Raw genomic sequence first — 21,781 nt, 5'->3', positions numbered from 1 at the left:
CTACTAGGTCATTTATATATATTGTGAAAAGCAATGGTCCCATAACACTCCCCTGTGGCACGCCAGAGGTTACTTTAACGTCTGTAGACGTCTCTCCATTGATAACAACATGCTGTGTTCTGTTTGCTAAAAACTCTTCAATCCAGCCACACAGCTGGTCTGATATTCCGTAGGCTCTTACTTTGTTTATCAGGTGACAGTGCGGAACTGTATCGAACGCCTTCCGGAAGTCAAGAAAAATAGCATCTACCTGGGAGCCTGTATCTAATATTTTCTGGGTGTCATGAACAAATAAAGCGAGTTGGGTCTCACACGATCGCTGTTTCCGGAATCCATGTTGATTCCTACATAGTAGATTCTGGGTTTCCAAAAACGAGATGATACTCGAGCAAAAAACATGTTCTAAAATTCTACAAGAGATCGACGTCAGAGATATAGGTCTATAGTTTTGCGCATCTGCTCGACGACCCTTCTTGAAGACTGGGACTACCTGTGCTCTTTTCCAATCATTTGGAACCTTCCGTTCCTCTAGAGACTTGCGGTACACGGCTGTTAGAAGAGGGGCAAGTTCTTTCGCGTACTCTGTGTAGAATCGAATTGGTATCCCGTCAGGTCCAGTGGACTTTCCTCTGTTGAGTGATTCCAGTTGCTTTTCTATTCCTTGGACACTTATTTCAATGTCAGCCATTTTTTCGTTTGTGCGAGGATTTAGAGAAGGAACTGCAGTGCGGTCTTCCTCTGTGAAACAGCTTTGGGAAAAGGTGTTTAGTATTTCAGTTTTACGCGTGTCATCCTCTGTTTCAATGCCATCATCATCCCGGAGTGTCTGGATATGCTGTTTCGAGCCACTTACTGATTTAACGTAAGACCAGAACTTCCTAGGATTTTCTGTCAAGTCTGTACATAGAATTTTACTTTCGAATTCACTGAATGCTTCACACATAGCCCTCCTTACGCTAACTTTGACATTGTTTAGCTTCTGTTTGTCTGAGAGGTTTTGGCTGCGTTTAAACTTGGAGTGAAGCTCTCTTTATTTTGTACTAGTTACCTCTGAGGAAGAGCATAATCCAAAAGCTTAGCAACATTCTCAGTCTTTTTTATGTGCCTACTGACCACATGATGCTTCAGCTGCACGGTGAGTTGTTGCCTTGAGCCCTTCCGTTATTTAGTTGCAGAAGGTACCAGAGAATGGCATCAAAGTCAGTGCCATTTTCCTGGATGCTCTGAATGCAGCAGACAAAGTTCCACACTATTGTTTAGTAAAGAAAATAAAAGCTTTTGGAATATTGCTCCAGTTTTGTGAAGGGGTTTAGGACTTCCATACTGATACATCTCAAGATGATGTTATAAAAGGAGCAAATTCCTCAAATGTTAAAGCAATATTGAGTGTCCCTGTGGAAGTATTGCAAGATTGCCACTGTTCAGGACATGCCTACGGGGTGTGATCAGAAAGTAATTGGTATTTTTGTTTTCCTTAAAGAATCTTTATTTATTTATTCAACGGCAACTTTGTCACCTTCAAAGTAATCGTTCCAGCTCTTTTTTCAACCTTGGAAGCCCTTCCAGAACACTTTTTCTCGTGGTGTTCAGCTCCTTCAGTGATTGTGTTGTTCAATCCCGTCTCCAGCCATCCTGATTTAGGTTTTGCGTGATTTCCCTAAATCGTTTCAGGCAAATGCCAGGATGGTTCCTTTGAAAGGGCATGGCCGATTTCCTTCCCCATCCTTCCCTAACCCGAGCTTGCGCTCCGTCTCTAATGACCTCGTTGTCGACGGGACGTGAAACACCACTAACCTAAGTGATTGTGTTTTTATCTCATCAGTGGTGACAAAGCAACATCCTTTCAGAGTTCTCTTCAGCCTCAGGAATAGAAGGAAATCACAGTGGGCCATGTCCAGCAAATACGGCGGCTGAGGCAAAATAACGTGGGTTCCCCTCCCCCCCCCCCCCCCCCCCCCCCAAAAAAAAAAAATTGTGAACAAGCATTGAGGTGTGAGTGGGAACATTATTGTGATGCAATTTCCACAAGCGGTTTTGCCACAGTTCCGGTCATTTTCTGCATATTACTTCAAGCAAACAGCACATAACTTCGAAGTAGTATTCCTTATTGACCATACGACTATAAGGCAGGAACTTATGATCCATTATCCCATTGTAATCAAAGAAAACAGTGAAGATAACTTTCAATGTGGTTGAACTTGTCAAATTTTGTTTTGTCTTGGCTCTTCAGGCAGTTTCCATTGGGGCAGTTGAGACTTGGCTTCAACGTCATATCCATATATGCGTGTTTCATCACCTGTTATAACTTTCTGTAGAAGTTATGGATTGTTGTCAGCTTCATTCAGTAGTTCCTGAGCGATGTGTACTCGACTTCATTTTTTGTCTAACTTCAACAATTTCAGAACACACTTTGCAGCTGCGATTTTCATGCCCAAAATAATTGCTTAGCACAAGCTAAAGGATATGCCAATGTCACCAGCAACCTCTCTGATGATAATTGGGTGATTTTCCAGAACCATTTCGTTCATTTGTTCCAGATTGTTGTCAGTAATTGATGTGCTACATCATCCAGGACAGTTGTCATCTTCAGCATCTTCTTGGCTCTTTTTAAAATGTCGATACCACTCATAGACCCTTCTCTTACTCAGGGTAGATTTACCAAAAGCTACAGTCAGCATTTCAAATGCGGTGTTACACTTTATTCCATTTTCCAAGCAAAACTTAAAGCGGTGCACTCAAATATGTATAACCTTTTCAACTGTCAGCAGTAAACTAAATATTGAAAACAACTGTAAATGCAAACATACATCAGGGACATGTGAACCAACAAAATTTAAAAAAAGAAAAATGTGAAAATAAGGTGTATAAATATGGCAAAATTAAAAAATTCGGATTACTTTTTTATCACACTTCTTATAACGATGTGGAGGATTTTGGTAGCTGTAGAAGGCTGATTGTGGATGAAAGCTGCAACACCACAAAATATGTAGCAAAATACTAGAAGACCTCAAGAGGGTCAACACTTTGTGCAGGGCATTATAGCACTGGGCCCTCTGTGTAAATGAAAGTAACATATTTCAGATAAATAGACAGAAAGAGCCTTGATTATTCAATGACACGATTTTCAATCAATCAGCAGAAACAATAATGATTGTCTGTCAGATATCTAGGAGTAAACATTGAGAGAGAGACCCAAAGTAGAGCATCCCCATAAAACTAGTTGTAGGAGACGCAGATGTCAGAAGGCATGAGCCAAACTGTAAGGAAATGTAATTAACTAGTGAAAGAGGTTACCTAAAAAACTCTTTTTACATCAGTTCTGGGGTGTTGCTCTCTACTCTGGGATCCATGACAGTTAGGATTAACTGAGGCAATGGTGGAGATCCAAAGAAGAGCTGTATGTTTAGTAAAGGATTCACATATCCGCTGTAGAAAGTCCTGGTGGATAATGTATAGTCTGCAAAAACAAAGTGATTCAAATATGTTGTAGCCTTATCTACATCTACATCCATACTCTGCAAGCCACCTGACGGTGTGTGGCGGAGGGTTCTCTGAGTACCTTTATCGGTTCTCCCTTCTGTTCCAGTCTCGTATTGTTTGTGGAAAGAAGGATTGTCGGTATGCTTCTGTGTGGGCTCTAATCTCTCTGATTTTATCCTCATGGTCTCTTCGCGAGATATACGTAGGAGGGAGCAATATACTGCTTGACTCTTCGGTGAACGTATGTTCTCGAAACTTTAACAAATGCCCGTACCGAGCTACTGACCGTCTCTCCTACAGAGTCTTCCATTGGAGTTTATCTGTCATCTCCGTAACGCTTTCGCGATTACTAAATGATCCTGTAACGAAGCGCGCTGCTCTCCGTTGGATCTTCTCTATCTCTTCTATCAACCCTATCTGGTACGGATCCCACACTGCTAAGCAGTATTCAAGCAGTGGGCAAACAAGCATACTGTAACCTTCTTCCTTTGTTTTCAGATTGCATTTCCTTAGGATTCTTCCAATGAATCTCAGTCTGGCATCTGCTTTACCGACGATCAACTTTATACGATCATTCCATTTTAAATCACTCCTAATGCGTACTCCCAGAGAATTTATGGAATTAACTGCTTCCAGTTGCTGACCTGCTATTTTGTAGCTAAATGATAAGGGATCTATCTTTCTATGTATTCGCAGCACATTACACTTGTCTACATTGAGATTCAATTGCCATTCCCTGCACCATGCGTCAATTCGCTGCAGATTCTCCTGCATTTAAGTACAATTTTCCATTGTTACAACCTTTCGATACACCACAGCATCATCTGCAAAAAGCCTCAGTGAACTTCCAATGTCATCCACAAGGTCATTTATGTATATTGTGAATAGCAATGGTCCTATGACACTCCCCTGCGGCACACTTGAAATCACTCTTACTTCGGAAGACTTCTCTCCATTGAGAATGACATGCTGCATTCTGTTATCTATTAACTCTTCAATCCAATCACACAACTGGTCTGATAGTCCATATGCTCTTACTTTGTTCATTAAACGACTGTGGGGAACTGTATCGAACGCCTTGCAAAAGTCAAGAGACACGGCATATACCTGTGAACCCGTGTCTATGGCCCTCTTGAGTCGCGTGGACGAATAGCGCGAGCTGGGTTTCACACGACCGTCTTTTTCGAAACCCATGCTGATTCCTACAGAGTAGGTTTCTCGTCTCCAGAAAAGTCATTATACTCGAACATAATACGTGTTCCAAAATTCTACAACTGATCAACGTTAGAGATATAGGTCTATAGTTCTGCATATCTGTTCGACGTCCCTTCTCGAAAACGGGGATGACCTGTGCCCTTTTCCAATCCTTTGGAACGCTACGCTCTTCTAGAGACCTACGGTACACCGCTGCAAGAAGGGGGGCAAGTTCCTTCGCGTACTCTGTGTAAAATCGAACTGGTATCCCATCAGGTCCAGCAGCCTTTCCTCTTTTGAGCGATTTTAATTGTTTCTCTATCCCTCTGTTGTCTATTTCGATATCTACCATTTTGTCATCTGTACTACGATCTAGAGAAGGAACTACAGTGCAGTCTTCCTCTGTGAAACAGCTTTGGAAAAAGACATTTAGTATTTCGGCCTTTAGTCTGTCATCCTCTGTTTCAGTACCATTTTGGTCACAGTGTGTCTGGACATTTTGTTTTGATCCACCTACTGTTTTGACATAAGACCAAAATTTCTTAGGATTTTCTGCCAAGTCAGTACATAGAACTTAACTTTCGACTTCATTGAACGCCTCTCGCATAGCCCTCCTCACACTATATTTCGCTTCGCGTTAATTTTTGTTTGTCTGAAAGGCTTTGGCTATGTTTGTGTTTGCTGTGAAGTTCCCTTTGCTTCCACAGCAGTTTTCTAACTCGGTTGTTGTACCACGGTGGCTCTTTTCCATCTCTTACGATCTTGCTTGGCACATACTCATCTAACGCATATTGTACGATGGTTTTGAACTTTGTCCACTGATCCTCAACACTATCTGTACTTGAGACAAAACTTTTGTGTTGAACCGTCAGGTACTCTGTAATCTGCTTTTTGTCACTTTTGCTAAACAGAAAAATCTTCCTACCTTTTTTAATATTTCTATTTACGGCTGAAATCATCGATGCCATAACCGCTTTATGATCGCTGATTCCCTATTCTGCATTAACTGTTTCAAATAGTTCGGGTCTGTTTGTCACCAGAAGGTCTAATATGTTATCGCCACGAGTTGGTTCTCTGTTTAACTGCTCAAGGTAGTTTTCGGATAAAGCACTTTAAAAAATTTCACTGGATTCTTTGTCCCTGCCACCCGTTCTGAACGTTTCAGTCTCCCAGTCTATATCCGGCAAATTAAAATCTCCACCTAGAACTATAACGTGGTGGGGAAATCTACTCAAAATATTTTCCAAATTATCCTTCAGGTGCTCAGCCACAACAGCTGCTGAGCCAGGGGGCCTATAGAGACATCCAATTACCATGTCTGAGCCTGCTTTAACCATGACCTTCACCCAAATCATTTCACATTTCGGATCTCCGTCAATTTCCTTCGATACTATTGCACTTCTTATCACTATAAACACGCCTCCCCTTCACTGTCCAGCCTGTCTCTGCGGTATACATTCCAATCTGAGTTTAGGATTTCATTACTGTTTACGTCTGGTTTCAGCCAACTTTCTGTCCCTAGTACTATATGGGCGTTGTGACCGTTTATAATGAGAGCAGTTCTGGGACCTTTCTATAGACGCTCCTGCAGTTTACTATTAGCTCATTAATATTGTTATTCCCTGTTGCATTTTGCCTACTCCTACCTTGCCGCGTCTCAGGAGGGAATTCTGTAACCTACTAAAAATGTTTCACTGGTTCATTTCTTTTAGTTATTCCCAGTTTATCTATTTGTAAGACACAAATTAACTGTACAGGGGGAAGATAATCATATTGTCTCACTCAGTAGTTAATTATTTTCGTGTTTGGAGAGCCATAATTGTGCCCTCTCACTGTGAAGCAGAAAAAGTTTGTTTTGCGGTTGTAGTACACTTTATCATAAAAAAATATTGCTGTAATTGTCGTACAGTTAAATTTTTGATTTTCATTTTGTAAATATTTTGAACACGTGTGGTATCATATTATTACAGCCACCAAATTCCTGTGGTATTTTTTTCATTGTGTCAGTCAGCGGATTTGTGTGTGTTTTTAAATTCAAGAATCACCTGGACAACACTGTCTGCCTCTGATGTCTGTGAATACAAAATCTTTTTTGTAATGGTTGTTCAGTAATTGACCAGTTTTCGTTATCCGGGAACAGTGTCCAGTACTGCTGATGAAAGCATACAAAAATAGATCGCTGGACTATTAGCTTCCTCTTTCAGAGAAGGTGGAAGATCATCTTAGGAGAAACTATGCAAAAGGAGAATATATCACTCGAAAGTCAGCCTAAGTGGGTCCCACCAGGGTATAAGTGCCTTTTAGCCTAGTTTTTGTGGAATATTATTTATGTCATTATAAAGTAATCCAGTAGCACACTTTTCCAAGTTGGGTAGCCGATTTCCGACTTGAGACAGGAATATGATGAAGACACCATAAAAAAAATTAAAAAAAGATGTTTATCACTTTTTATCGTAAATAGGGCCAAAAATTAGGTTTCATTTTATTCAAAACACTATTTTTGGTTTAGGACTATGTACTCAGAAAATGAACTGTTGAAAAATGCAACATATTATTAACTCAGTCACCATAACAAAATGTTTTATTGGCAACTGCAACCTTTATCATGTAATTTGTTTGGACTGTTCACATCAACAATATATATGTTTCTTTTCTGTGCTTCAGGCATTAAATATCCAAAGATAACCTCTCTGGAAGAACGCACTAGGCTAAGCATTATTGTTGAGAGCGAAGACTCCTTGGAGCCTAATCCTGAACCAGTTTCTGAACAACACCAGAGAAGCCCGGTTGTCCATCTCGAGAAAATAACATCCTCTGTGGACAGTAATGGTGAGTGATGGAAGATTTTTAATTTTCACCTCATATTGTGGCAATCAAATGAAAACAAGGCAGATTGGAAAAAGTAAATAAACTTTCCAGAATGAGATTTTCACTCTGCAGCGGAGTGTGCGCTGATATGAAACTTCCTGGCAGATTAAAACTGTGTGCCCGACCGAGACTAGAACTCGGGACCTTTGCCTTTCGCGGGCAAGTGCTCTACCAACTGAGCTACCGAAGCACGACTCACGGCCGGTACTCACAGCTTTACTTCTGCCAGTAGCTCGTCTCCTACCTTCCAAACTTTACAGAAGCTCTCCTGCGAACCTTGCAGGACTAGCACTCCTGAAAGAAAGGATACTGCGGAGACATGGCTAGGCCACAGCCTGGGGGAGGTTTCCAGAATGAGATTTTCACTCTGCAGCGGAGTGTGCGCTGATATGAAACTTCCTGGCAGATTAAAACTGTGTGCCCGACCGAGACTCGAACTCGGGACCTTTGCCTTTCGCAGGCAAGTGCTCTACCAACTGAGTTACCGAAGCACGACTCACGGCCGGTACTCACAGCTTTACTTCTGCCAGTAGCTCGTCTCCTACCTTCCAAACTTTACAGAAGCTCTCCTGCGAACCTTGCAGGACTAGCACTCCTGAAAGAAAGGATACTGCGGAGACATGGCTTAGCCACAGCCTGTGGGAGGTTTCCAGAATGAGATTTTCACTCTGCAGCGGAGTGTGCGCTGATGTGAAACTTCCTGGCAGATTAAAACTGTGTGCCTGACCGAGACTCGAACTCGGGACCTTTGCCTTTCGCGGGCAAGTGCTCTACCAACTGAGCTACCGAAGCACGACTCACGGCCGGTACTCACAGCTTTACTTCTGCCAGTACCTCGTCTCCTACCTTCCAAACTTTACAGAAGCTCTCCTGCGAACCTTGCAGGACTAGCACTCCTGAAAGAAAGGCTGTGGCCTAGCCATGTCTCCGCAGTATCCTTTCTTTCAGGAGTGCTAGTCCTGCAAGGTTCGCAGGAGAGCTTCTGTAAAGTTTGGAAGGTAGGAGACGAGCTACTGGCAGAAGTAAAGCTGTGAGTACCGGCCGTGAGTCGTGCTTCGGTAGCTCAGTTGGTAGAGCACTTGCCCGCGAAAGGCAAAGGTCCCGAGTTCGAGTCTCGGTCGGGCACACAGTTTTAATCTGCCAGGAAGTTTCATATCAGCGCACACTCCGCTGCAGAGTGAAAATCTCATTCTGGAAACCTCCCCCAGGCTGTGGCCTAGCCATGTCTCCGCAGTATCCTTTCTTTCAGGAGTGCTAGTCCTTCAAGGTTCGCAGGAGAGCTTCTGTAAAGTTTGGAAGGTAGGAGATGAGGTACTGGCAGAAGTAAAGCTGTGAGTACCGGCCGTGAGTCGTGCTTCGGTAGCTCAGTTGGTAGAGCACTTGCCCGCGAAAGGCAAAGGTCCGAGTTCGAGTCTCGGTCGGGCACACAGTTTTAATCTGCCAGGAAGTTTCTTAGTAAATAAACTGTTTATTATTTCGAAAGTAATCACCGTAACAGTTAATACATGAACCTCACTTTGAGACAAAATGGTCAAATCCTCCATTGATACATGTTTGCAATTGCCTACGACACCATGATTGTATCCGGGCACGCACTTCTTTGTCCAATGCAAATCGGTGCCCATCAGTGTCTTTCGTCAGGGCGCCAAAAAATGTGGGTATCACATGGGTAGAGATCGGGAATTTTGGAGGATGTGTAAGTGCTTTCCAGCAAAACTTCTGCAATGTATTCGAAACAACCTTGGCAACATGTGGGCCCCAGGACATTGGTGGCTGTCAATTTGATTTGGATAAGAGGTGCACACCTGAGTACAATCATGGTTCCATAGGCAACAACAAACATTTTTCCTCAAAGGCAGTGACCATAATGTGTCTCAGTGGGATAATTGTGTGTACAGGTATAACAGTTACTTTTTAAATAACAAACAGTTTAATTACTTTTTCCATCAGTGTCATTTTCAATTGATTGAATTAAAAGAAAAATTCACTTGAGAAAAGTGTGTACATACCTTAAGGAAGTGACGCCTTTATACTGCCAGTAACACACAAAGTATGCAAAACTGTCATAGCTTTTAGTAGTAGTAGTTCCTTCCTCACAACAGGTAGATTCCTCTCAACCTGGGTTCTGAGTGATTTGCCCTTCCTCCTTGAGGAAGGAACTTATTGTTGTTGTCTTCAGTATGAAGACTGTTTGATGCAACTCTCCACACTACTGTATCCTGTGAAAACCTCTTCATCTCCGAATAACTACTGCAACCTACATCCATTTGAATCTGCTTGCTGTATTCATTTCTTGGTCTCCCTCTACAATTTTTACTCCCACACTTCCCTCCAATAGTAAATTTGTGATTCCTTGGTGTCGCAGGATGTGTATTGCCAACCAATCCCTTCTCTAATGGGGTCAAAATGGCCTTGAGCATTATTAACCTCATGGCAGGCCAAAGAGATGATGAGTGTCGATGCAGGATAGTAGACAGGGTAGCAGGTATGAAAAAAACAGTTCCTCAGCTGTTGATGAATCATGAAGGCAGTGAAAGTAACAACAGGATTTATTAAGTAAAATTCTTACGGCCATAGTAACCAGCATCCAAACGGTATGTGTTGTTCATGGGTGCCAGTGCTTGAGTGGCTCAGGATGCAGCAGCAGGAGACAGCCACTGGCATGGAAACGCCAGGCTGGACAGACAGCTGTAAAAGAAGTGAAGTCAGATCCTTGGTGGCACAGAGCTATGTCAGATGTGTCCATCCCAAACATGCAGCAAACTCCAATGTAGGCTGGTCAAACTGTTAAGCGTAAATGCAGCAACCGGCCAGCAGTCCACAGTAGACGGAACTGCATGAGGGGTCCAAGTGTGAACTACAAACTTAGGACCCCCAGAAGATGACCTGGAGCCGGTTCATGTCAGCCAATTGATTTATGGCTGCCTGCTCCAGCTCTGTTATGACAGGACCTCACTTTTGGTCATGTAGACCAGGAAGTGGTACAGTAGCAAACCCTAGCAAAGTGTAATCCAGATGTCCAATGGAGTAGCCCAGCCCTAGTAGCATGCTGTATCGACAGTGTTCCAGCCCTGGCAGCATGTGGCAGGGCCTGGTGTGCTATGTCGCAAGTTATGGATGCCGATTTAGAAAGATTGTGGTGTAACATTTCTTTTAGCCAAGTTGTGTCATAAATTTCTCCCCAATTCCATGCAGTACTGCCTCATCATTTACTGAATCTACCCATCTAATCTTTAGCATTACTCTGTAGCAGCACACTTCAAAAGCTCTCTTCTTGTGTGAGCTGCTTACTGTCTAAGTTCCACTTCTGTACAAAACTACACTCCAGATCAGTATTTCTCAACCAGCATGTTGCAACACAATTATTTATCACAAATACATGTCAGGTGGCTCATGAGATTTTTATGTCCCTGTTTAAGAGAATAATTTTATTTTATTGCATGCCTTGTGTTTATGTTCATATTCAAGGGTCTCATGTAATAAATTTGTGTCTCAGTCACTCAATAGTAAAAAGGTTTTGTATGTACTTTATGTTTGTCCTTTTTTGCGTCTAGGAAAGTGATACAAGTAGGGGTGTCGAGAAAGTTTGAAACATACTTTGGTGTGCTCCAAAGGCAAAAAAGGTTGATGAACACTATTCCAAATAAATATCTTAGGGAAAGGCTTCTTAACATTTAAATTTATGTTAGATGTTAACAAATTCCTCTTTTTTCAGATATGCTTTTTGTTCTTTAGTCAGCCTGTGTTTTATATCCTGTGCATTTTGGACATTGTCAGTCATTTTTTTTTTTTCCTCGAATAGTAAAACTCATCTACTACTCTAACGGCTCATTTCCTAATCTGATTCCTTCACCATCACCTGTTTAATTCGATTATATACCAGTACCCTTGTTTCACTTTAGTTGATATTCATCTTATAATTTCTTTTCAACTCACTACCCACTATGTTTAACTGCTCTTCCAAGTCCTTTGCTGTGTCTGCCAGACTTACAAATGGGGATAGTCTACAATCAAGTCTCGTTCCATTCTCAATCACTGCTTCCCTTTCATGCCGTTAGACTCTTATAACTGTCGTCTGGTTTCTGTACAAGTTGTATGTAACCTTTCTCATCCTGTATTTTACCATACTACCTTCAGAATTACAGTGAGTGTATTCCAGTCAGCATAGTCAAAAACGTTTCTCTAAATATACTAAAGCTATGAGTATAGGTTTGCCTTTCTTTAACCCACCTTCCTAGATAAGTCGTAGGGTTAGTAATGCCTCACATGTTCCTCCATTTCTTTGGAACCCAAACTGATTTTCCCTGAGGTTTGCTTCTACCAGTTGTACTTTTACTTCTTTCTATTCTGTATCTCTCTGTCATTAGCAAAGTGCATTCATAAGAGAAAGATACTTCCTGATTTTTACTTTTGAATTGCGTTACTACTCAGGGGTAACTCAATGTATGTTTATTCACCAGAAATTTGTAATGGCAGGCAGAGAAAGTAATGATATTCTTCACTAACATTGGCATTTAATGCTGTAATGTTAGGGCTGTAACTATTATTATTATTATTATTATTATTATTATTATTATTATGTTATAGAATCTGGGCTTGATGAAAGATCCCAGATGTCCTCTACGTCGGATACCCAGCAGAGCAAGGAATCAAGTGTCCGTGAAGATATAATAAATTGCTCCTGTGGGTCCCAAGAGGAGCATGGATTGATGGTCCAGGTAACCAATTGATTGCTTACCACTGCTTCTGTCACTTACTTACCAATGAGAGATCACTAATTTGACCAGCTTACTTTAATTTGAGCCTTAAACAGTTTACAGAATCACTACTTATTATTCATAAACTTTTATTTGTTGCAGTGTGATATATGTCTGTGCTGGCAGCATGGTTTCTGCAATAGTATTCAAGTGGAATTAGATGTACCAGAAAAATACGTTTGTACATTTTGTCTCAACCCACCATTGGAGAGGCAAGCAAAGAAGTATAGCCATTCTCAGGACTGGCTCCTCAGCGGAACATTATCAAGGTAGCCTAATAATCTGCTGCATGCTTGAAGAGAGTTTTTTTTATTTATTTATTTATTTCATTTTTTTAGTATCATTTATTATCGATCCATCTGTGAAGTGTGGTAAATGGCATTGAGATTTGAATGCAGAAATTTTCCATTCTTGTCAAAGGCAGATGACTGACAATAAGGCAGGTAAAAAAATACTCAGTTTCAAGACTGTTAATTTGCTGAAATTTATTATATGACTAATGGAAAATCTCATATAAAGATGTGAAACAAATACTAACAAAGAGATAGAGGGGCTGGCCAGTACTTACCTCAGCTCAGTACAGCCGCTAGATACACAAAGCAGAACAGAAAATTTACGTATTCTAGCTTTCGGAACTTTGTTCCTTCGTAAGGGTGGAGAGAGGGGAATAAAAGGGGAAGAAGGGAAAGTGGATTCAATTACTCACCACCCAGGACATGAAGCAACAGGGGAAAGGTAAACAGGGAGGGTAGCAAAGATGGAGGCATGGGTGTGAGAGGGAAGCCAAAGTACTGTGCCAGCTTCAAACCAAAGAGGATGCATACAGAAGTAAAGAGGTATATAGTATAAAGATAAACACAACTATGTAGGATGAAAAGATGTGTGAATGGCTAAAGAGGAAAGGGAAAGAGGAGAAGACTGAAGAGTAAATGGGAGTGAGTTGGTTAACGTAGGTTGAGTCCAGGGGGATGGCAGGATGAAAGGATGTGTTGGAGTGCAAGTTTTCATTTCCGCAGTTCCGAGGAACTGGTGTTGGGTGGGAGAAGCCAAATGGCATGTAAGGTGTAGCAGGTTCCATAGGTCCCTAGAATTATGCTGGAGGGCATGCTCTGCTACTGGGTGTTGGACATCTCCTCAGCGGACAGTTCGCCTGTGCCCGTTGATGCGCTCAGCCAGTTTAGTTATCGTCATACCAATGTAGAAGGCTGTGTAGCGCAGGCATGTCAGCTGATAAATGACATGTGTTGTTTCACATGTGGCCCTGCCTTGAATTGTGTATGTTTTACCAGTAACGAGGCTGGAGTAGGTGGTTGTGGGGGGATGCATGGGGCAGGTTTTGCAGCGGGGTTGGTTACAGGGGTAGGAACCGCTGCGTAGAGAACGTGGTCTGTGAATATTGTAGGGTTTGACAAGCATGTTACGGAGGTTAGGGGGCGACGAAAGGCAACTCTGGGTGGTGTGGGGAGAATATTGTCTAGGGATGATCTCATTTCATGGCTTGACTTGAGAAAGTCATATCCCTGGCGGAGTAACTTGTTGATGTATACGAGGCCAGGATAATATTGGGTGACAAGGCGGATGCTTCTCTGTGGTCTGGGGATAGGAACATTGTTGTTGGACGGGGAGGAATGTGTTGCTCAGGAGATCTGTTTGTGGACAAGGTCTGCAGGATAGTTGCGGGAGAGGAAAGCACTGGTCAGGTTATTGGTGTAATTGTTGAGGGATTCGTCACTGGAGCAGATACGTTTGCCACGAATACCTAGGCTGTAGGGAAGGGAGCGTTTGATGTGGAATGGATGGCAGCTATCAAAGTGAAGGTACTGTTGTTTGTTTGTGGGTTTGATGTGGACAGAGGTGTGGATGTGAGCTTCAACAAGATGAAGATCTACGTCCAGGAAGGTGGCTTGGGTTTTGGGGGAGGAACGGGTGAAATTCAGATTCGAAAAGGAGTTGAGGTTATGGAGGAAATTAAGGAGTGTTTCTTCACCATGAGTCCAGACCACAAAGGTGTCATCTATAAACCTATACCAGGCCAGGGGAAGCAGCTGTTGGATCTTCAGGAAAGCCTCTTCCATGCGGCTCATGAAGAGGTTGGCATAGGACGGAGCCATCCTGGTTCCCATGGCCATTCCATTGATTTGTTTGTAGCTCTGGCCTTCAAAAGTGAAGTAATTATGGGTGAGGATGAAGTTGGTAAGTGTGATAAGGAACGAGGTTTTTGGAAGATCTTCGGGTGGTGTTGGGAGAGGTATTGTTCGAGGGCAGAGAGGCCATAGGTATGTGGGATGTTTGTGTAAAGGGATGTGGCATCTATGGTGACAAGAAAGGTTTCAGGTGGGAGGGGAGTGGGAATGGATTTGAGGCGTTCTAGGAAGTGGTTTGTGTCTTTGATGTAGGATGGGAGTCTGCGGGTGATAGGTTGGAAGTGTTGGTCTCCCGAGCTGAGATACGTTCTGGTGGGGCTTTGAAGCCTGCCACAATGGGACAGCCAGGATGGTTCTCTTTGTGGATTTTGGGTAATAGGTAGAAGGTAGGGGTATGTGGCTCAGGTGGAGTGAGTAGGTCTATGGAAGCTGTTGTGAGGCCTTGTGAGGGACCTTGGATTTTTAGGATTTTCTGCAGCTCAGTCTGGATGGAGGGGATGGGATCCTGGGTAACGCATTTGTAGGTTGAGGTGTCAGAGAGTTGTGCAGTCCTTCTGGCAGATACTCCACACGCTCAAATACCAAAGTTGTGGCGCCTTTATCTGTCGGGAGGATGACAATAGAGCGGTTTGTTTTCAGCTCCTTAATGGCACGGGATTCAGCTGGGGTGATGTTGGGGGTTGTCAGGATGTTCCTTAAGAGGGACTGGGAGACTAACACTGGATGTGAGGAATTCCTGAAATGCCTGAAAGGGATGGTTTTGGGGGAGGGGAGGAGGATCCCTTTGAGAAGGCGGTCGGAACTGTTCTAGACAGGGTTCAACACTGGATCTAGTTATTTGGGGGCTGTGTTTGGGTGGTGAAGTGATATTTCCAGTTGAGGTTCTGGGTGAATGAGAAGAGATCTTTAACCAGGGCAGTGTAGTTGAATTTAGGCTTGGGGCTAAAGGTTAAACCTTTTGATAGAATAGATGTCTCTGAAGGAGAGAGGGATCTGGATGAGAGGTTTAGAACTGAATTGGGACTGGTGATATGTGGCATTTGACTGTGGTTATAGTTGAGATTTGGTCTGTGTGGGGTGTGTGCTAGGATTGGGAGATTGAGTAGGGTGGATAGGCTAGGTTTGCTGGCTATGAGGGGGGGTTTGTTGAAGGTGCTGTTGTGGTTGATGTTTGTGAGGGATAGGGAGAGGGACCCCACTTCTTACAAGGGAACCTCCCCATGGCACCCCCCTCAGATTTAGTTATAAGTTGGCACAATGCATAGGCCTTGAAAAACTGAACACAGATCAATCGAGAAAACAGGAAGAAGTTGTGTGGAACTATGAAAAAAATAAGCAAAATATACAAAACTGAGTAGTCCATGGGCAAGATAGGCAACATCAAAGACAGTGTGAGCTCAAGAGTGCCATGGTCCCGTGGTTAGCATGAGCAGCTGTGGAAGGAGAAGTCCTTGGTTCAAGTCTTCCCACGAGTGAAAAGTTTAATTTTTTATTTTCAGACCATTATTATCTGTCTGTCCATCCGTCCGATGCGCAGTAACTGCGCCGTAGTATGGGGACGCTACACCTAAACAAACATCGAAACACACGACATCAGTCGACTACAGCGCACGGAAGAGAGAGTATTCCTGCTAACGAGGCTCCATGGCTGGCAGTTGACTGTTCGCTGCTTTGGACGAGAGTGCATTAAATACGTGAGATGTATTCTGTGGCCAATGTGAATCCAGCAAATATAGTTCGTGACTTCAATAACAAGGTCAATGAATATTTTCCGAACTGTAAGGAATCGGAAAGTTCCTTAAGGGATCGAACGATTGTCGAACATTTGTATGATTGTTTCCTACATTTGTTGATAAACAGTATGTGTGGTGATGATGATACCTTGCTGATTGCTGTGGGGCTGTATGTACCAGATGATGAGATTGTTGACGATCCATACAAAGAACACGAAGAGGAAATACTGCGACTTCAATCTGAAGGTATTTCTTTGGGTTACATGAAGGAAATGCTCCAATACAGGTTACTGTCCAAACCAATTAAAAGACAGAAATATAGATTATGGAGTGAAGTAACAAATAAATTTAAGAAATTTAAAGGGATGGAGGAAAAAAGCACAATTAAATATTGCAAAGAAGTCTTGGAACGAGGTGGAACCCGAAGACAGAAGTTCAGTGAACTAGAAAACCATGTATACCGACAATTTATTAAAGCCAGAAATGAAGTAAGTGCACTGCATGGTACAGACCTACAGATTTGGGGATTGCATTACGCTAAACAAATCGGCCTGGACTTCAAGGCTTCATCTCATTGGCTTGTCACGTTCAAAAGAAAATACAAAATTACAAGCAGGAAGATTATGAAATATGTAAGCAGGAACCACGCGGATAAACTGGAAGAACTTTTAGAGTGTTCCTAGATGTTTGTTGCAGAAACTAACATCAGATTCCAACAGTATGAAGACGCATATACAGGGTTATTACAAATGATTGAAGCGATTTCATAAATTCACTGTAGCTCCATCCATTGACATATGGTCACGACACACTATAGATACGTAGAAAAACTCGTAAAGTTTTGTTCGGCTGAAGCCGCACTTCAGGTTTCTGCCGCCAGAGCGCAGTGAGACAAAATGGCGACAGGAGCCGAGAAAGCGTATGTCGTGCTTGAAATGCACTCACATCAGTCAATCATAACAGTGCAACGACACTTCAGGACGAAGTTCAACAAAGATCCACCAACTGCTAACTCCATTCGGCGATGGTATGCGCAGTTTAAAGCTTCTGGATGCCTCTGTAAGTGGAAATCAACGGGTCGGCCTGCAGTGAGCGAAGAAACGGTTGAACGCATGCGGGCAAGTTTCACGCGTAGCCCGCGGAAGTCGACGAATAAAGCAAGCAGGGAGCTAAACGTATCACAGCCGACGGTTTGGAAAATCTTACGGAAAAGGCTAAAGCAGAAGCATTTCTTAAACAGGAGATTGGAAGACCAATGGATCGGTCGTGGTAGAGATCATGATCAACAATTCATGTCATGGCCTCCACGCTCTCCCGACTTAACCCCATGCAATTTCTTTCTGTGTGGTTATGTGAAAGATTCAGTGTTTAAACCTCCACTACCAAGAAACGTGCCAGAACTGCGAGCTCGCATCAACGATGCTTTCGAACTCATTGATGGGGACATGCTGCGCCGAGTGTGGGAGGAACTTGATTATCGGCTTGATGTCTGCCGAATCACTAAAGGGGCACATATCGAACATTTGTGAATGCCTAGAAAAACTTTTTGAGTTTTTGTATGTGTGTGCAAAGCATTGTGAAAATATCTCAAATAATAAAGCTATTGTAGAGCTGTGAAATCGCTTCAATCATTTGTAATAACCCTGTGTATCAACACAGATCAGTCCGGTTTTAACTATGAAATGAAATCAACCCACACGTTATCGTTAGTTGGAGAAGGCGACACAGAATGTACTGTAGACGAGCTGCATGCCACTTCACATAATTATAGCATACAATGTGCTCTGAACAAAGCAGGATTTCTTTTACCTACATCTTATTTATGTTTACAGGAAAAAAATGTTGTATTTGGACCGCAAGTTCAGCAACAGGTGAATAGGGTACTTGTGCAAATGCCGAATGTCATAGTGAATTGCAGTGCGTCAGGAAAAATGGAGAAGAGACTAGTGAAAGACTTTAATGAACATGTGATTGCTCCTTACGCAGACAAAGATTTTACCTTACTCCTTGACAGCTATACAGGACAGAAGGATCAGGCATTGTACAATTTTAGAGTGGGAGTAGACGTGATTACCATTCCTCCAGGTTGTACACCTCCTGTGCAACCTTTAGATGTGTTTGGTTTTCGGCAAGTGAAATACTTTGTGAAAAGATTCTATGATTTTGCAAAGCTGCACAGGTACACAGAGCAGCATTGTTTGTGTGATCGTGTGTCAATTATCAAAGTTCAGGCACTCACACATAATCAACTTCGCTCTCCAAAATTCCAGGACATGTTCATATTTGCTTGGACATATGCAGGATTTGATGGTCTACACACAGAAAAATTTGAAAACGTTAATAACTTATGTTTTGACAGAGCACAGGGAAAACTGTGCGACTGTGAAACTGTTGCATTCATTTGTTGCAGTATATGAGACAAACTCTTATGTTTTCATCACTTTTTTGGGAGTGATTATCACATCCACAAGAAAACCTAAATTGGGCAAGGTAGAAGAATCTTTTTACCCATTCGCCAAGTGTACAAGTTAGGTTGGTCGACAACATATTCCTGTCAAGTGACGCACATGCTGTCACCAGTGTTGTATAGAATATATCAGACGTGTTTTCCTGTGGAGGAATCGGTTGACCTATGACCTTGCAATGAAATGTTTTCGGTTCCCATTGGAGAGGCATGTCCTTTCGTCTACTAATCACACGGTTTTGCGGTGTGGTCGCAAAACACAGACACTAAACTTATTACAGTGAACAGGGACGTCAGTGAACGAACGGACAGATCATAACTTTGCGAAAATAAAGAAAGTAAACTTTTCACTTGAGGGAAGACTTGAACCAAGGACCTCTCGTTCCGCAGATGCTCACGCTAACCACGGGACCACGGTGCTCCTGAGCTCACATTATCCTTGATGTTGCCTATCTTGCGCATGGACTACTCAGTTTGTGTATTTTTCTTATTTTCTTCATACTTCCACACAACTTCTTCCTGTTTTCTCGATTGACCTGTGTTCAGTTTTTCAAGGCCTATGCACTGTGCCAACTTATAACTAACTCTGAGGGGGGTATTGAGATGTTTAGATTTTCCCACCTCCGCGTTGCAAATGTTTTGATTGAAATGCCCTGTCGATGCACTGTTGTTTTCACGTCAATTCTACCAACATTGAGAGTTGTTTAGTTTTCGGGGTTTTGTAAAATTCCTGGATTCATGCGTCGTCGCTGTGCAGCCTATGAAAAGGATTGCGGAAGACTCCCAAATAAATTCCAAAGTACAGTGCAGCTTTAATACCAATATATTTCCAGGACTCTGGTGTCCGAGCCTGTTGAACTGTACCGGTTACATCACATGTACCCAAAATTGACATCAAACGACACAGAGTTCACAACAATCAAAAAACGAGTGAGCCTACAATACATTTGCTTGCAACCCTAGCCAAAAAACAAGTGCCCCTAGGTGCCTGCATGACCTCTATTTATACTTTTGTTAACAATTACCTACAATGAAAATTACAATTTTATGTAAAATCACAATTAAAAGTTAAACCGAATATGAGATACACATTGCTAAAAATTTACAATCTCAGTGCTGAACAAGGTGAACCTATTTTCAACTTAGTTACGAGTTAATATAACATTTTCTGACTAATTATGTTACAGGTAACAATTACATTTCTAAATTTGTTTATAACAAATCAACTAGTGCCCTAATTTTAGTGCTAACATATATCGGAGATTCAATTAACGTGCTTTATTTATATGTTCTATTTAATTTGTTGTAGTAATTTTATAATGATAAGTTTACTGGTACATCCTGACCATGTGCTCTATTTCTTTCGATTAGTTACAGTATTAATCTCACATTTATATTATGTTTCTCACATAAGATCAATGTTAATCAGCAAAGCATCGTTTTCAAATTATATGTATACTGAAATAATATTTTTTTGTATGTAATTGTGAAACAGGTCACTTTACAATTGGACAATTAGGACTGGTGTTTATCTTTAATGCTCTCCGAGGGGTTCTGATAGGTAGCAATGAGATACAGTAATATTTCAATACCCCCCGAAGAGTTTTGCCTAGCCTGATAGACGAATCACTTCTCACAGAAATATTAGTGTGATTGATGTGATACAGTACTAGTTGGACAAAACAACACAAACTGCATATATCTTAAAAGGTACAAAATTGGATCATGAAACTTTACATACAGGTAAATTTTCCAAATAGCTACAAACATATACATCAAGAAAACAAGACTTGGAAATATGAGATTACAAAGAAATTTCCAAACTTTTACAAAATCAATATTTACATCAAATTTTCTGAATGAATGTTTTTCCGAAACTATCACTTCTAGAGCGTCCATTAATTTTCCCTTCTTCAAACACTCAAACACAACTAAGCTAACAAATCACAAATTTGATTGGATTGATTACGTTGCACATTTAAAGTGTCCATATGACATGTTCTAGAATAATATCATCAAATAAAAGACAGGAGAATAAAATTTATCCTGACAATTTGCAATACCATAAAATATTTTACAAATCTTATCAAACATGAATATTCAAAATTATATTTGTGTATTTATATTGTGACAGTATAGAAACTGTTCATTTATATCCAATCCGGGTTGTTGTCACAAGTATCTGAATATACTATGTATAGTCAATATTTCTTGGCTTTGTACATCAAATGCAATAACGTTTCAAAATGTTTACCAGACATCCAGAAATTCAGATCAAATTAACACTGAGAAACAGCTTCAAGATTTTAAAAATTGTGACAAAATAAGTCATGCGTCAATAAAATTCCTGGAAGTGGCAAGATACACTTAAGCAAGTGAAAATGTAATTGTGCTATAGTTAGCAGCCTTGCAGTAAGGAGATTTTGAAAAAAAAAAAAAACCAAGACCTTGTCACATGGCATCTTATATTTCATTTCGTCAAAGTCCTCAGTCTGTTTATTAAAGTTGTCATTTCCTACCCTTCACTACCAAGCTAGTCTCCAGATTTTGTCTTGCAGGATGTAAGTAGTGTAAAATAATAGTTTTTCAATGTGATTTGTGTGCTATGTGTTGTCATAGTTGTTCAAAAATAACTCTCAATTGTAATTTCACATCAGCATTTCCTTCAATCAAAATGTATAAGAGTTCTACTTCATGCAATTCAAATGATTCATAAGTTCCGTTATGTGTGACTGCACAGTACCATCATCATTATAATCCTCTCAATGAAACGAAACATCAAAACCATTAATAAATGAGGGTTCAATACCACCAAACCACCTCAGCAGCATTGCATATCATATAACCTAAACCTATCATCGTCATCATCATCATCATCATCCAAATACCCCTACGAAAATGCAAGCCAAAACAAAACCATCTTCCATCAATAAACCGTAAAAATCAATTCATGTGAATCAGAAAGAGGAATGAGTCTGCAACCTCAAATCCTTAATACAAATGCAAATCACATCACTTACCTTATTTCAAGACGATCCTCAACAATTCATATCAATTTCAACTTCTCTCTTGTGTGTACATAACTGAGTGAAACATGTATATAGTATATCATGGTGATAATCCCTTCTTAACAGCATAAAT

The 21,781-nt window shown here is 41.4% G+C and overlaps 1 protein-coding gene across 1 annotated transcript in view; it reads left to right on the top strand.

Annotated features, from left to right (window-relative positions):
• LOC124721367 overlaps positions 1-21,781 on the top strand; it is a 289,081-nt gene that overhangs the window by 201,798 nt on the left and 65,502 nt on the right. Inside the window, exons 15-17 of the mRNA XM_047246301.1 lie at positions 7,339-7,503; positions 12,130-12,260; positions 12,402-12,568. Of these exons, the coding sequence (XP_047102257.1) occupies positions 7,339-7,503; positions 12,130-12,260; positions 12,402-12,568 (463 nt within the window). The remainder of the gene's footprint in view (positions 1-7,338; positions 7,504-12,129; positions 12,261-12,401; positions 12,569-21,781) is intronic.

The sequence above is a fragment of the Schistocerca piceifrons genome, chromosome X, assembly GCF_021461385.2.
Source record: "Schistocerca piceifrons isolate TAMUIC-IGC-003096 chromosome X, iqSchPice1.1, whole genome shotgun sequence".
Classification (NCBI taxonomy): Eukaryota; Metazoa; Arthropoda; class Insecta; order Orthoptera; family Acrididae; genus Schistocerca; species Schistocerca piceifrons.
This window is presented reverse-complemented; position numbering and strand designations above follow the sequence as displayed.